The sequence below is a fragment of the Tachypleus tridentatus genome, chromosome 3, assembly GCF_004210375.1.
Source record: "Tachypleus tridentatus isolate NWPU-2018 chromosome 3, ASM421037v1, whole genome shotgun sequence".
NCBI lineage: Eukaryota > Metazoa > Arthropoda > Merostomata > Xiphosura > Limulidae > Tachypleus > Tachypleus tridentatus.
The window spans coordinates 13,125,221-13,142,139 of NC_134827.1; the positions used below are offsets into that span (position 1 = coordinate 13,125,221).

The following is a 16,919-nucleotide window of genomic DNA, read 5'->3' on the forward strand; positions in this document are numbered from 1 at the left end:
ATTAATGCAGTGAAAGTACTATTAAAAGTATTTGCTTTTGTTCCCCAAATTGTAATTATTTAACCATTTCAGTACTTGACATGTTCTATATCATATTTTTCTGACCTCTATACACTTAAAATATCAGTATATAAATTTCCTGGCATTTGAAACAAAATTAGTTTGAAGATGACAATACTTGTGCTTCTATATCAGTTATTGTTATGTTTCCACAGTACTTTTTTGTTGGAAATTGTTTCATTTTTGGAGGCTTTAAATGATTTCCATCCACAGCTTATCTTGCTTTTCTTTCCGTGAAAAATATGAAGTATTCTGCCCTTTGTGTTATCTTTTATGTCAGTGCATCTGACAACTATGGCAGAAAAAAATGTAAACTTTTGTCTCAAAGAAAGCTGTTTACTTGATGGTCTCCAACATACATTCAATTTTGTCAAATTTTAGGTGGAAGCACTAGATTTTTGGCACAGTGTTCTTAGTCTATAGGTATGTAGACCCAACTGTTGTCATGATTTAGGTTTTGATTTCTAAAGATCTGAGTAACTATAAAAGATGCTAATACAACATACCAAAAGATGTGGCTCTGAGGTCTTGTGTCACTTTTTTTATTCATCAAAGGTATTTACTGGTTGTTGACAAATATTGTTATATTTCAATCTGTGTCTTTTTCAGTGCTGGATGAACCATTGTATTCTGAAGGTATGGTGTTTGATAAAGGAGTTACATTGAACGTGAAGGTTATTTTATAAAGTGTGACAGGTCTGACTTTTTTCTATACATCATGTCATATCAACCACTTTCACTTATGAGCTTGTCTAATGAAGTGGTAACACATTATTAGATGTTATTTCAAGGCTTCATCTAGTTACTATTGTTATTTTGGCTGGTGTAATACATTCATTTGGAAAACTTTTTCTTTTGACAGTTGAGATATTTTTGTTTTCCTGTTTTTTTCTTTCTGGCAATATATTGATCTTAATATTCATCAATATACCATATTGTTTTTACAAGACATTTTCCATAGCTTTGACATCAGTTTATTACAGGTTTTATTTGCCTGTCTGATGTATTTTAATAAATTCAACTCGATATAAGAGTTTTCTATGGACCAGAACTTTGTATGGAATACCAGAGATTTACGAAAAACTTGTGGCTTGTGTACTTCCTCAGGTGTTATTGAACTGTTGTGTAAATTCTCTTTGCAGAGAAGGCTGTTTATTGGATTTTAATTTTTTGGAATGTTGGTAAACCAGCACATTTTTACTTGTAAAGCAGATTAAAATATAATGCAGAATAGTTTTAGTGCATTTTTTGTTATGTAAATGCTTTGCAAGTTTTGTCTACAGATCCATATCACTTCTTATTTCCTTATCTGGCCAAAGCCTGCTTGATTTGGGTAGGAATATTTTCTCAGATGATTTTATTTTCAGGTATAATTTTAGGTTTATTTACTAGTGAGCTAGTTCTACAAAAATATTTTTGAAATGAACTCGCTTATTCATCATTGTCATATCTTATTTTGTCTACCAGCATGTCTGGAGATTGTCTGTGTTTTTGTTAGTGTTTCAGTAATAACTCTTGCTGGTGAGGACAAAGTTAATGTGTTTTTGATAGTGCATGTCTTCTGAAATTCATTTTTCTGCTGGAAATGTGTTGTAATTGAAGGATCCTTGAAAGTCATGGCAAATGAGCTCTTACAAATATCAATATTGGATGTTCTGGGTGATGGATATGCATTTTTTTAAAAGTTGTGATCTTGGAAATATCCTGAAATTTGAGTTTCAAAAAGATCTATGAAATAATCAGCTTAATTTTTGAAAAATTTAAGAGCAAATTGCAAAGCTTTGTTATTTGCTTTGGTTGTTTGTTCATATTTTGCAATGGCAGTTGTGAATCTTGTGCTTTGTAGGAGCTGAATTTGTTGCATCGTCTGCTGGTAGGCATGTGTAATGAACTAAAATGCCTAATCCTGGGACAGGATTTAAGAATCTTGGAAATTTGAGTATGGTTATGGAAAAAAGAATTTTTATTTTGTGAGGTGTGTATGAATTCTGTAGAAGGTTAGTTAGCTCGATCTCTTTGGCTGTTATCTGTGTCTAGTGTTTTGCAATACAAATTTGGCATTTTTTCAACAATTCATTGGAATTTATAGTGATGTTTTTCATCTATTTAGCACTTTTGGACTATACAAAGGAAAACATGCATTGTGTACATTTTGAAGTGAATGAAATTTATTTCCCACTGTCAAAGATAGAATAGTTGGTGGTAACATGTTTTTTATGTGAGTTGCTATTATTGTTAAAGATGAGAATAGACCACTTAAATTTCCTTCTGAATAGAAGTGACTTTTACTGCCATAGATGTTTAATTTTAAGATGTAGGTATTTCTTGTGCCTATGACTTTATCTTGGGCATCGATTCTAGTCATTTTGAAGTCATGAAGTGATGGAGTAAATTAATTTGACATTTGGTAGAGAATGTAGCTTTTATGGAATTTATGGAAGACTATTTATTAGTCTTCCATAAAAGCCCTTTTGGCATACAAGTGTTATAAGTGATTAAGTGGTGAGGTTTTTCTTTGAATCTCAACCATGTTTTTTTTATTTTTCTAGGATGCCACTTGTTTGTTGGCTTTGATTATTTTTATGTGGTTAACAGTCTATTTGCCTCATATTCCCATTCACCTTTATAAGTGGTGTTACATTTGATAAGGGTTAAGCAGTGACACTTTTTTTCAGTTTTTATTTGCTTTGAGTTGTTATATGGACTAAAGCCTCTTCAGTGTCAGGCTATTCAAAAAGGTGGTGAATCTCTTAACACCTCACAGTTAGTTTCTCATGTATAAGTAGGTTGCCTAATTTCCTTGCCCTTTCTTTAGAGTGACTTTCTGTACCAAACTTTTAAGCATGTTGTACATATTGGCTACTTAGGACAGTGCACTTTTCATTGTATGTATTTGAAACCCCTTTCTTAGTTAGGAAGTTTTTCTTTTGGGCCAGTTAGTAACTGTCATGTAGCTACATTGCTACCAGCTTCTCAGTCATAGTAGTTTTGAATCCTATTCTGTCAAGCAATACCACAATTTATTTGTGTAAATATACTAACAGCTGTGTAAGATTTTAATTATCTCACCTAAAACAAACATCAGAAACAAAAGTAATTTCACAACATTAATTAAGTAGGAATAAACTTCTATTCAATCTGTGTATAACCAAACAATATTGGATTTGAACTGAATCTGCTTTCAAATTTATAGAAACTTAATCAGAACTAAAGTGAAAAATTCAAGTACAAAGAAACAACTAGAATTTAATTATGGATTCTTACCATACCCACACATTATATAAAATATAGTTAGATTTAATTTGCTGGAGGAAAGGGAATAAATAGTTGTAAAAAAAAAAATAAAAATAAAACTGCAGTAATCAACAAATATCCAACACTATGGCACAAACTGTAACTTGTGTCATTGTCTAATAATACTGGTTTTTGAGGTACTGGCAGAAGTAATACCCAGATTATTTTGAGGTATTCTGTCTGTCTGGTTTAATCTCAATTTTTCTGTATAACATTCTCTGAAAAAGGAGAAAAAAAAAGAGATAGAGGAACAGGCAGTGTTCAAGCACATAAAGGTGTAGGATGTGAGCTGTATTAAAAGAAGAGGTTGAATTTAACATAATAGTAATATAACATTTTGTTTTCTGTGTCTAAAGAACATTTTTGGGACTAAAATGACAGCATCAAGGACAGTTTTGTTGTCTTTCCCCATTGATGTATAGTACTCTATTATTTTTCTTCCCACTTCTGGTTGCAGAGAGAGAAATGTGGGATGTTGTGGGCTTGAACATCCAAATATGCTTTTCTCTTTCTTTAAGCATGTATGTTTGTGAAAATTGAAGTTAATCTGTAAGGATTGGGTACTCCCAAAAGAATTTGGGTCTTACTTCAGACAGTACCTTAAAAAAAAAATGGGGCAAGTTACTTAATGACCCACCTTATTTGTGTTATGGCATTGAATGCTTGTTTTATTACTGCACTTTTATTTTATTTGTTTAACTTTTTCTCAAGAGATTAAATCTATCTAGATATATACAGCATTCAGTCTCTTGACTAAATGTATCACTTACCTCCAAAAAGCAAATTTTACAAATGTGTAGTGTTATTAGAAAATTTGTAGTAGAAATGGCAGAGTTTCTTTCTTGTGGTCTGTATTGCCACAACACAGTATCTAATCTGGTCTCTACCAAATACATGGCACCATCCATCACGAACAGGTCTTGGCTGGAAAGGTTCAACAGAGTCTTGGGTAGTGGAACCTTGATTCTGTTTGTTCATTTACAAAGGCTCATTAGTTCTGTCTTTATGTAAGAGGGGTTATTCTTCTGTTTTTATGTTTGTGGAATAAAATTATGAAAATGTACATTTTTGTTCAGTACCAACCTATTCACCTCTGACCATTGTAGGAGAAACATTTGCCAAAGTATGAGGAGAAATTTCCATGCGAAAATCCAAAGAAATGGGATACAAAAATTACTAAAGCATTAGAAGATCTTTGTGAACAGTTAGAGAAGTGCTATGGAAGACAAAAAGTTTATGTAACAACTAGCAGGTACTTTTCAAAATTTGCTGCTGACATTAAACATGCAATTCAAGAAGGCCTGCACTTCTCTGAAAGTGAAAAGATTTCACTTCCATCTGAATTGCAGTTGGCTGAAACAGGTCGAGAAGAAAAGCCATCAGACTTATCTCAGGTCCCCAGTGAACTTAAAGGAACAAAGGAGGATTCAGATTCTACAGCATTTGATAAAAATTCTACAGATTCTAAAACTGCTAATTTCGTGACGGAGCCTGAAGGTGTACGAGGCTCTGACTGTCAAGAGAAAAATGAAACTGTTATAAATAGTAGCAATAACAGTAGAAAAGAACCTGAGCGTAGAGATACTGAGGAGTATTTTGAAAATTCATCCAAATTGTTGAATGATAAAGAATCAACAAGAAAATTTTAAAAGAGCAAAGTTGTTTGCAGAAAAAGGAGAATGAAAGTGAGCAGCAATATTTGAAAGCAATCAGAACTGACTCTGAAACAGAATTAAATGATTTTCAGAGTGATAAAAAGGTGTTTACAAGGGAAAGTCAAGAAAGTTTCAGTACTTTTACAGGTCTGAAAAACAAAGAACAGAATATTGTTCAGAGTGACAGAGAACTACAGAAAAAAGGCATATACAAGGAAGATGACCATTTGAATAAAAATGCTTCTCCTAGTAAACAAGACCATCAGAAACAGAACAAGGATGTTTCTGAAATGGATACTTCTCAGAAAGGTGGGACTAAAAACACTGGAGACGAGCAGGAGAAGAAAAAGGATCCATCTGTTGCTGAAAACCAAGGAAAAGAGATAATTAATGATGTTCCTAGAAGTGACAAAAATCAATTTAAAGTTGAAAAAAGCAATACAGAGCTAAAAAGTGATATAGATCAGCCAAAAGATAAAAATAAAGATGGGTTTAGAAGTGTTAGAGACAAAGATGTTGAAAAAATTGAGAGTAATTTTAAAAAAAGTACTAGTCAACATAGGGAACAGGATGAGATAGACAAGGGTGCTAAAAATGATATGAAACTGTGTGAAAAGGATGTTAGACAAGGTCAAACAACATGTAATTCTAGAAGAGAAAAAGATTTACCCTGGCAGCATAATAAAAATGATCATAGTAGAGAGAACAGAGATAGATACCAGTTTCAAATGAAAAGAAGAAACCAGTCTAAAGAAGATTATCCAGGTAAAAGGAGGAGGAGGAACAAGAGTCCAGATAGTGTGGACAAACCTGAAGAAATGGGTAAAGACTTCAGTGGTACAAAGAAGCAGTCTGATTTTCAGAGAGGAAATGATTACAGAAGCATCTGCAGTGACAGTAAAGGCAAGTATACTATTAATTTAGTCAGTTCTGTTCCATGTATTTAAAAAGTTATTATCTATATTTATTATATTAAAATTCAAACGTGCACCATTCATGTACACTTGTTATTGCTGAACAGTTTCATTTGCTTCACCAGTACAGTGTACTTTATCTGATTCTTAGGTTTGGTAACTCTTCTAGTTATAAGTGTTATTTTGTTGTTTATGTTTAGAAAATACTAGTGTGTGGCAGAACTCCCTAGTGCATTCACATATGATGGAATATAAATATGAAACATATTTTTTGTAAGGCTGTGCATTCTGCTGATTTGTAGTCTTCAAATGTTCAGCAGTTAACCCAATATTTGAAGGTTTGATAAGCTTCTGTAATATTATTAGCTTATTACTCAACTGTATACATACATACAACACAGCAACAGCAAACTGTTACAGGGAAAAAGCTTTGTGTTATAATTACCCAAAAGTGTAGCTCGTCTATATATGCTTGAGATATGATGCCATCTTGGTTTAAATTTCCAAAATGGATACCAAGTGGCAGTAGCATTGTAGTGGGAAATAATTATTCTAGAGCCAGAATGTCTTTTTCCACAGTGCTTGTGGAACCACACTCACCTTTGCTTGGTTTTGACTACAGTAAGCTGTGTCTGCAGTTTTAAAAACTTTCATCTGGTTTCTGGCTTCCATTTCTTGTCTCTTCTAGTATCAGAAAAATGCTATGTTATGTGTATATTTATATATACACACACATACACACCTATGTATTTTAGTTGTGTATATATAATACACATGTATATGCACACACACTTTTGCCAAGCATCTTGATGCCAGGTAACTCAAATAGGTTTGTTGATTGGGGCATGTACCTGTCTTACTTTTGGCTTAAACAATTCAAGTCTTTTTGCAGTACCATCAGTTTTATTACTTAAAAACTTCTTTGTGGTACTTTTTTTCTTAAGTCATGCACTTAGATGCTGCTTGGGAGAAACAAGTTTGGATCACAAATGTTTTGGTGATCATGTTTTTGTGTTTCATTATTGTTCCTGAGAAACAAGCCTTCGTTTGGGGTCTTATGTCTGAATTGTTGCTGTTATTAAGCAAAAAGGAATTTTTTCTAGATCATGAAAACTGCCATATAATTGGTAACTGGAAGGCTATTCTGCATACATCTTGGTCCTCTAGCTGTTTCAACAGTACCTTTTCTATGCGTTTCGAGAGAGAGTGTGTTTTATTTTGGGTGGATTATATAAGTCCTTAATTTGTGCAAGTTTAATGAAGCATTTCACTGCAGAATTGCAAAAAGTTTTCATTATTCACTGATTATAATGAACACATTATGCCAGATTGAAATGTTCACCAGTTAAAGTGAACTCAAAAAGCAACATTGACAAAAAGAATAAAGAGCATTGCTTGAATGTGTTGCGGTAAGAATGTATTTTTTATCTTTAGATAATGCTATTTTACCATTTACAAAAAAAGGGAACATTTGTTAGCATTTGAAGTACTTATTTTTTATTTATAATAGCATAGTTAAAGTAGGTGAAACTGTTAATGATAGAGCTGCTATTAGAAGACATTGATTACAGAAATTTATTGAACTTAAGATGAATATATCTTGTATTAATTTTTTTTTTTTGTATTACTTTGCTCTTGTTTATTAATATCTAAAGTCTCTTGGTGGGACAGCAGTAAGTTTACGGACTTAAAGTGCTGAAATTCATAGTTTGTTTCCATGTAATGGATACTGAAAATAGTCCAATGTAACTTTTCTTTAAAAAGCAATGTTTTAAACTTGTTTATTGTTTTAAAAATTATCATTATTTATCAGGATAGGAAATAATACAGTAGCATTATTCATAAGGCATTGTTGAGTACATTTTGGGAGGCAGAGATTAACTGAATTTATACTTGTATGAATTTTGCACATACATTAGAAATGTGGTTTTTAAGTACACAAGTAGTATTTGATTGAAAACTGAATGTCTGTATTTATTAAGTACAGCAATTGAAAGTGTCATCTGGTAGATTAACATTAGTAAGCTTACTGTTGTACTACTTTTTTAATAATTAAATACAACTATTAATGATATTACATGATCATTAGCTTATGTTAAGCATTAATTTTAAATATAAAAAAGATTATTGTTATGGCATTCCATAGTAAGTGGAATGGCAATACCACAGTTACAAAATAGCTGAAATTTTATAATTGCTGTTTCATCATCAAACTTAGAACTGACTAACAGAAAAATTAATATTAATTTTTTTTCATTTTTTGATATAATTTGGTAACACCATAAAACTAGTAATTAAATATCTCCTAATTGAGAATTACAGATATGCTACAATTATATATACCAAGTACATGGACTAATCAAAGAATGTGTGTGTGTGAGCGTGCGTGTGTGATTTTTTTTTTACAGTGTCTGAAGGTCATAAAGGTGATCAGATTGAATTGCCAGAAAAGGTTACCAACCAGACAAATCAGAGAGGAAAACATCTGAGAAATGGACAAGACAGGCCAAGTTTTAGACTTGGAAGAACAGAAGAATCTTTTTCCAGTCCAATGAAGATGGGGCAGTTTGACAAGGGTGAAAAGCTAAGTGTCAATGCCAGTGGTCTTAACAGAAGTAACATGAGTTCCATGCATAGAAGGACAAATTTTTGGGAAGGAGGAGGCAACTCACAAAATTATGAGGATATGGAAATGGCGAAAGGAAAACGTGAGACAAGCCATTTTTCAAACATTGGTGTCACTTCTCTGCAGCAGCTTGAGGACAAAAGGTTGATGCAGTCACGTCAGAAAGGTATTCTTGGTGCTTATGTACCTCCTAGTGGGCTGCTTCTAAATAAAGAACATAATGTTGGCACATCTATGCATCTCGGCAGGAGAGATGTAGCTCATCAGACAAATAGTCTACAGCGTACTGGAAGGAAGAGACCATCTCAGATGGCTAAGAATGAGGTACCAAAAAAGTTGCAAGCATTCCAGCTACAAGCCAGCACAGAATTCCAGTCTTTTTCAACACCAAATGTGGGATCTATCAAACAAAGTGATTATTTTTTTGATAATTTATCTATAAAAGATTACACTGGAGCAAATAAAGAAGAAATTGCTAATAATCTAGCTTTTGCTCTAACAAAGAAAGGGATGACTGATATCCCAGACCACAGATTGGTTTCTTTTCTTCAGGAACTAGGATATATGAACCAAAACAACCGTGTCTCTAATGCCATGTCTCATACAAGTGTTGAAATGAATGCAGATGATTTGCCATTTTACAGAAATACTTCACACTGGCAGAAAAATTTTGTCTCCCCGAATAATCAGGATACTTCAGCTATTAGTCAAAGAAAGGAGACATTTTCAGAATTAGGCATAACATCATTAAGTGATTCCACAAAGCAACACTTTGGTAGAAGAACTCAAACACGCTTTAATCCAGAATCCAACTCCATTATTGAGTTGAGGCAGTTGTCAAGCACACCACGAGAGTCAGGTGATGTTTATAGAATGCCAACATTTAAGATCCAGACTCGTAAGCAACAAAATTCAAGGCAGAATCAGAAACAACCAAAGCAACAAAAGAGAGGTGTACAACAGAAAGGCCAAAATATCAAAGCTTCTCAGTGTGAGAATCCTGAATCATCAAAATCTTTAGAGAACATCTCATATTCCAAAACTAATGAAGAACAGTTTGTAAAAGGAAATTTTGAGATTGCAAGAGAAATGCTGCCTTTGCAGTTTGGAAAATGCCAAGACAGCCAGACAAGGACTCTGTTTAAACATTCCCAAAGGAAAAGAAGATCTAAGAAAATGTCAAAAGGAAACAGAAAAAGCAGTAAGACTTCTGGATCACCTGAAGAAAGTACAGAAAGAAAGACAAGTGTAACATCCACTAATAATGAATTATATGCAGCAGAGAGAAATCAGAACTTGAGAGTACTTGAAGAAAAGCTACCATCACAGTTTGGGAAAAATCAAAGTGGTCAAAGAAACCTTTCTCACAAACAAACTCAACAAACAAAAATGCTTCAAAATTACCCTCAAGATAAACTCAATCAAAACCCACAAAGTTTGGGGCTTTCTAAAACTTTTAAGGATTCAGAAATGACAACCAGTGGAGCAGTCACTGTTGATGGAGGACAGTTTGCAAGATTAGGGGCTCAGAAATCAAGATTTTCTGAAAGCACGTTGCCCTCAAGTTTTGGGGGAAGCCAAAATGTACAAGCAAGAGCATTATACAGACAATCACAGTGGAAGAAAGGCAAATTTGAGAATGCTTTTTCAAAAGAAATTTCCCAAGATTTTAGACCATCTGAAGGTAGTACTGAACAAAGAAGTAGTTTATTGTCCTCTACATATAAAGGAAGAAATGGAAATCAGAGCTTTAGAGTTGCTGAAGATATGTCACCATCACGATTTGAGAATAATCAAAGAGCTCAAACTAGAATGGTATATGCACAACCTAAACAGAAAAATGAAATGCATACAAATTTTCCAGCATCAAAAACAGATCCAGGTTCTCGGATGTCTGAATACAAAATTGACGATCATTTAAGTGGGAAATCTACTGAAACAGATTTTTTTTATAAGGGGCAATTTGCCAGAGAAGGGGATTATAATTCTAGATTTTCAGAAAATGTATTGACATCACGTTTTGAGAAAAACCGAAACAACCAAAGAGGAGGGCTATACAGACAACCTGAACTGAAAGAAGGATTATTACCAAACCCTCAAGGCCCATTTAAACAATCAGACATGAAGGCCTTTGAAAATAATTCAAATCAAAGTTGTCAGAGTTCAAGATCACTTTTTAAACGAGAAAATGCCTTTAGACAACCAACCAATTTAAATACAATGGTTGACGAAGGATTATTCAGAGGGAGCCAAAATGAGAAGAAAGTTCCTGAGGAAAAGCTATCTCCACAGTTTGTAAAATATCCAAGAAATCAGAATCATAATCAGTACAGACAATATGAACAAAAAAGTGGAATCTTTCATAATAATCAAGAACTTTCTCAAAATACCCGTAGTTTTGGACCATCTAGATTTGAAAAAAACAGATCAGGAGTAACAAGTGAAAGAATTGATACCAGTCAAGGACAGTCTACCTGGGAAAGAATCCAGAACTTGGCTTCTTCTCAAGCTGGAAGAAATGCAAGTAGCCAGGTTGGAAAATTTGCCCATAAAGAAGGTAACTTTCAAAGTCATTTAGGAAACAGACCCAAACCCCACACTCAGAGTTATGGACAATCAAACAATGATGGTAATATATTAGAAACACCCAATGTAACTTCTGGTTTTCATCAGAAACAGTTTGAAGGAAGAAGGATCATGAACTCCAAATCTCAGGAACTAATGACATTACAGTTTGAAGATAGTCAAAGAGAGAACATAGGAAATATGTACAGATACTCTGATCTAAGTGAAGGAAATTTTCAGATACCACCTCATGGCAGATCTAATCAAGGTCGTAAGAACTTTGATACGTCACAGAAAGTTTACCAACAAGAAAGTAATTTAGATGAGAACAAAGTAAATGATGGGAAAAGGTCATCTGAAAAGCAGATGAATAGAAGTGGTGGCTCATTGTCATTCCAGAAAAATACATATGATTCAACATCTTTGTATCCTTTAATGAAAACTGGAATTGTTCAGTATCCATTACGACTAGGAACATCACAACAGAATTATATGAAAAACCAAACACAGCAGAATAACCCTTTTGGAATTCATAAGGAAGATACTAAAAGAAGGTGGGATGGGATATCCAAAGAAGGCAAAAGAAACAATTCTCAAAAAGGCTCATATGGTCATACCTCTCAAAACTGAGGTGGTGTATATTTGTTTCCTCTTCAGAGCATACTCTCATATGTGGATTATTGAAATAAATCGGAGAAATCAATACAACTCGTATTTTGCAGCAAAACATCAAGTCTGACATTAAAATAAGAATATTAACGAAGTTCAAAATTTCCATGATTGTTTGGTTTTTTTCAGCTTTTTGCTTGGGTGCAAGCATGAATTTTAAACCATGGTGTTGATGTTGGTGTTGTTTTTATGCTAAAGAATAATATCAGTACATTTTTGAAATGGACTAATGCACATATATCCTATAATAAAACTAAAAACTTAATTAGATTTTACCTTTTATGTAGATGTTTTTCATCATTATCCAGGAAAACTTAAATTTCAATAATAAACAGAATTACAGGTATTTGTTACACAACTACACCTAACTTTTTTCTTATTGTGGCAGAGTATGATGGTAGTGTTTATCCAAGTTGAGACTTGTATTGCTTGTATGGGAAGGTCATAAATTAGCATATATGTTTAGTGGTATGCAATTCAAAACTGTTACAAGTTAGCCTTCATTGTTTTAAGCAGCTGATTCAGAATTTTTTAATTTGGTATGTATGTAGGTAAGAACTCATACTGTCTTGAGTTTGTGCAAGGTCTCTTAATAAAGGAATTTGTTGTATTAGTGTTTTATCATTTAAATATATATAATTTTTTAATTACCATTATATACCTTCATTAGATTAACAGAAGTTGCTTAAGAAATATTTTGCACCACTGTATCAGAAATATCACTGAAGATAGAGATGTATCTTAGACCAGTTGTATGTGATAATAAATTTACTGTAAATTTTATGATATTGAAATGTGAAGTTACACGTCTTTTGCAAGTCTAAATCAATGACAAAGAATTGAATGGAAAAATCATTTTATTTAGTTGTACTTGTGAAAAAGTTTTAAACTGAAGTGTATTCCTAGGTTATTAACATCTTGTAGAGATATGCATCATGGTTAGAAGAACGTTGAAGTTAATAGATTGTTTTTACTTTTTCTTATCAATTTTGTGGTATTAGTTTCATGCAAGTAAGTGTTAAGACTAGTATTTCACAGAAAATATAGGTTTATCATCTTAACTTATGAGGTGATAAAAACCCAGTATTGGAACATCACAGACAATAGCATAAATGGCAATTTGCATTTCATGTTTGTTTGATATCCATTAATCTTAGGAATGTTACGACAAAACTACTTGTTAAATCAAGCATAGCAGAATAGTCCTTTACAGATCCTTATCATATATATGATAGCACATGCTTTATTGTTAATTGTCTTTTTACATGTAACTGTAAATTTCTGGAGCAAATATTTTAGGATAATTAGATAAACTGAAATCTGTTTTATGTTTAACTTCACGTTCATATGGTAAATGTTGCAGTGTAATGATTAACATTTCTCTTAATATTTGACTAAAGGAAATTTGTAGTTATTTCATGAGATCCTACCATGTTGAAATGGATTATTAATTTATAGGTTTAGAAGGAATCATTGCTGAATTCACCTGCAGTTTTACAAGGTTGGGTATTTTGTTTTACCACTTGAAAGTGCTCTTTTAATAATATATTCTTAGAAATAACACTCACAATTTAGGAGGAGTTAAAGAGCTCATTAGATTTTGAAGAAAAAGAAAATCTAAATATTGCCCAGCAGACTGGACTTGAACACAAGTCCTTAGAGTTTTGGTCTTTTTTATAGTTAGGTGACATTTTAATGGGAAATGGAATGATTACTATTCAGAGGGCAGTTTTCAGTCTCTATTTATAGAAAGCATATTTCTTTCAAACATTGAAAAAACAACAAACCAAGCAGGAAGACTATACAGACGATAATAAACCAAGAGGAGGACCATTACAGAGCACCCAAGGCTTGTATGAATGTTTAGAATTGAAGACCTTTTAAAATAATATTAACCAGAGTTCAAGATAAGAGTACATCCTGAAAGAAATGGTTAGTTTCTAGTCAAATGATTTTCAGAGAAACAAAACCAAAACTTTGATAAAGAGATCTTGAGGATGAGCCAACATCACATTTTCTAAAATATCTAAAAAAAAGTAATTAAAAGAACAATTATTACAAATGATATGAATAGAAAAATTGAATCTTGTAAAATAATCAAGAACATTCTGAAAGTTGAGTTTTAGACCTTTTAAGTGTGAAACAAACATCACGAGAATATGTGATGGAATTAAAATTAGCTTAGGGCAGTCTATTTTAGTACTTGGTTTGTTTAGGTGCACATCCAGCATAGTTGGAAGAAATTAGTGGCTAGATTGGAAAAAATGTCTTCAGAAAGGCTGTAGCTTTTGAAATTATTTAGCAGACAACCCCCAACTGTACTTTGAGTTATGATCTTTTAGGAAATTGTTATTGTAACAATCAGCTTTGTAGTTAGAAGAAAGAAAAAATCTGAACTCAGTCAAGACCCAAAGAAATGCTTTTGTCCCTTGCAGTTTGAGAAAAGGCAGAGGGGGCCAGTGTTTGAAGTAGTGACAGATTTAGTCACTTTCAACAAGGAGCTATTTTATACGAGAACTAAAAGTTTATTTGGAAGGCAGATGAGCAGAAATGGAATATTGTCATTGAATGAAGTACACATAATCCAGGTCTTTATATCTAGTGATGAAAATCAAAAATGTTTGGTATCCATTAATCTTGGGAATTTTATGACAAAACTACTAGTTAAATGAAACAGCAGAATAGTCCTTTACAGGATATAAGAGAGTAAGGAACTGTAGATCTTAGATAAGCAAACAAAGGGATCAGTTCTTTACAAGCTTAGTCAAATTTAATAATCCTGAGGTATTACATCAGTTTTTTCTTCAGAGTGGATCAGTAAAATTGGCATTTTCCAAAGAAATAAGATGTATAAAAGCATGCCATTAAACACATTCAAAATGTCCACTATGGTGTTATCTGAGAATTAGGGTGTTCATATCAACAGTGTATTTGTTTCTTAATTAATGAATATAAGTAGATTTTTCATTTTCAATAGAGAACGTTTTTCAGAACTACTTTGAAAGAATAGACTTAAGTGATTCATTGGTTTACAAGACAAGATGGAAGAAGTTGTGAAACTACATCAAACCAATCTTGTTTCTTCAGTTAACCATGTTTTTTTTAGTTGTAACACTGTGTAATTTTTATAGGATATTGTTTAAACTAGAAGACATGTATGGGCATGGAGTAGAAAAAAGTTACAAATTGTCTTCTATAAATTACTAGATGTAATTAACTAATTTTTCAGTTCAGAATTGTACTTTAGCATTGGTTGGCATGAGAATAAAACGTTTTTTGTTGTTTTTTCCCATTTGAGAGGCTCTTTAGTAGTGGGCTTTATTATAATACGTATTCTATGATTTAAATGTTTGTGTGAAGTTCTCTTGAACATTTGCATATTGTGAAATATTTTCAGTAGATTAAAAAAGAGAAATGTGTGAAGTTTTTGCACCATTGCGTACGAATATCATTGATGACAATGTATCTCATGATAAATTTGATGCAATTTCTTAGGAACATGGCTGTTATGTCATGTGCATGTATTGAACATCAAAATCAGTGACCAAGAATTGAAAGGGAAGAAGTCATTTTATGGAATGGTACATTTGCTTGTTATTATGAGGTTTTAAACTTGTACTTGTTTATTCCAGGAATATAGATATCAATATCTTGAAGTATTAAGAGAAACAAATATTGAGATCTAGATGTGCAAGCAATTTCTCTATGTATCTTGGTTGCAAAAACTTTTAAGGCTAATGGAATGTTTTTCTTTTGTTTGTTTGACATTAAGTGTTGTGGCAACAGGTTAATGCAAATAGTGTTTCTTTGTTGTTTAACTGGTATTTCACAGGAAACTCATACCAGGTGTATTGCTTCTGTAATAGTATATGCTTTGTAGTTATGTAATTCTCTGGATCTAATATTTGAAAATAAAGGAATAGACTGAATTTTTTGTAGTATGTGTAAATTCATGTTTATATAATTAATTCCAAAAGTATATATAATATTTGATGACTTTTTGATGAACATATATGATTGTCACATGACATTTTTCATTAAGTTGAAATGAAATATAAACATAGTTTTAGAAGGAACCAGCTCTTTATTCACACACTAAAATTTGTTTTCACCAAATGAGAATTTTGTAATTTCGAAATTATGAACTTAGAATTGAAGATGCCACAAAAATGAACGCTAAGCTTAGCAGTTTTTGTTTTCTTGCTCTCTTCTAATTTCACTTGTGAATTCTATATTTTCTGATAGCATGGAGTTTGTTTGTTTGTTTCTTAAAGTTTTTATTTTAAACTGGAGCTTTTGCCTAGTGGAACAAATGAGAGAACAATTCAACAATGTTAACACACACAAGTATATGCTGATAAACTGTGTATAAAAAAAACAACTAAAAAGCCTATTTTGTTTATATTTAACTTGCGAATAACTGTTCCATGCTGCACAAAACTTTAAAACAAGAACAATGATTAAAAAATATGAAAGTTCCCTTAATCTGTCCTGTGAACAATATAATTGAGGACCTTCACAAATTCCAATGAATCAAAAAATATGAACAGTTAATCTCAAACAAAGATTTAACAGCAGTTATCAACTGTACATTTTTTGAAAACCTTCAAATTCTAGACAAAGTTACTAATGGTTTTATAATAAAAGATGTGTTATTGCTACATCAGTGAAGATTATTCTAAAAAAAATTAGTAACTTTATGAAAGAAAATTTAGCAATGTTGAAAGTCAATAAAATGATACCAAAAAAGTAAAATCAGCAAGACAGTTTCATTTGTAAGCTGCTTTAAGAAATCGGTCATTCAATTCTACCAACAATGAAATGAATTGGAAAAATATATTCTTCATAGAAGAGTTATAGACGCAAAATATGACAAAAAGAGGATAAACGAAGTTAGACATGATGGTAAAAGTTCAATTGTCATCGAACAATTCGAAACTAACAGCCGTTCAGTACAGATCATTCCACACCCATCTCCAACCTTACCTTGTGAAGAACTTTGGAACAAACCATGTGATTCAATTATCAAACAAGCTAAAATGTCCTGAGTAGTGTAAAAAGTGTAGACATTGGACAAATAACGACTGATGAAGAATAATGTGGTACTCTTTACCCTTTTGCTTAGGGACAGGTAAA

The 16,919-nt window shown here is 32.4% G+C and overlaps 2 protein-coding genes across 6 annotated transcripts in view; both read left to right on the forward strand.

Annotated features, from left to right (window-relative positions):
- LOC143246379 (uncharacterized) overlaps positions 1–16,919 on the forward strand; it is a 39,918-nt gene that overhangs the window by 20,363 nt on the left and 2,636 nt on the right. For 4 of the 5 annotated variants that reach the window (XM_076492979.1, XM_076492982.1, XM_076492980.1 and 1 more), the window contains one exon: positions 4,461–5,494. The exons of the other annotated variant lie outside the window; for it this stretch is intronic. In XM_076492979.1, coding sequence (XP_076349094.1) covers positions 4,461–5,003 — 543 coding nt within the window. In that variant the 3' untranslated portion in view covers positions 5,004–5,494. Of the gene's footprint in view, positions 1–4,460; positions 5,495–16,919 lie in introns of those variants that run through there. 5 annotated transcript variants of the gene reach the window in all.
- Positions 5,300–15,712, forward strand: LOC143246378 (uncharacterized). Its single transcript, XM_076492978.1, has 2 exons — positions 5,300–5,912; positions 8,332–15,712. Exons 1-2 carry the CDS (start codon positions 5,300–5,302, stop codon positions 11,742–11,744), a joined length of 4,026 nt encoding a protein of 1,341 aa, XP_076349093.1. The 3' UTR covers positions 11,745–15,712.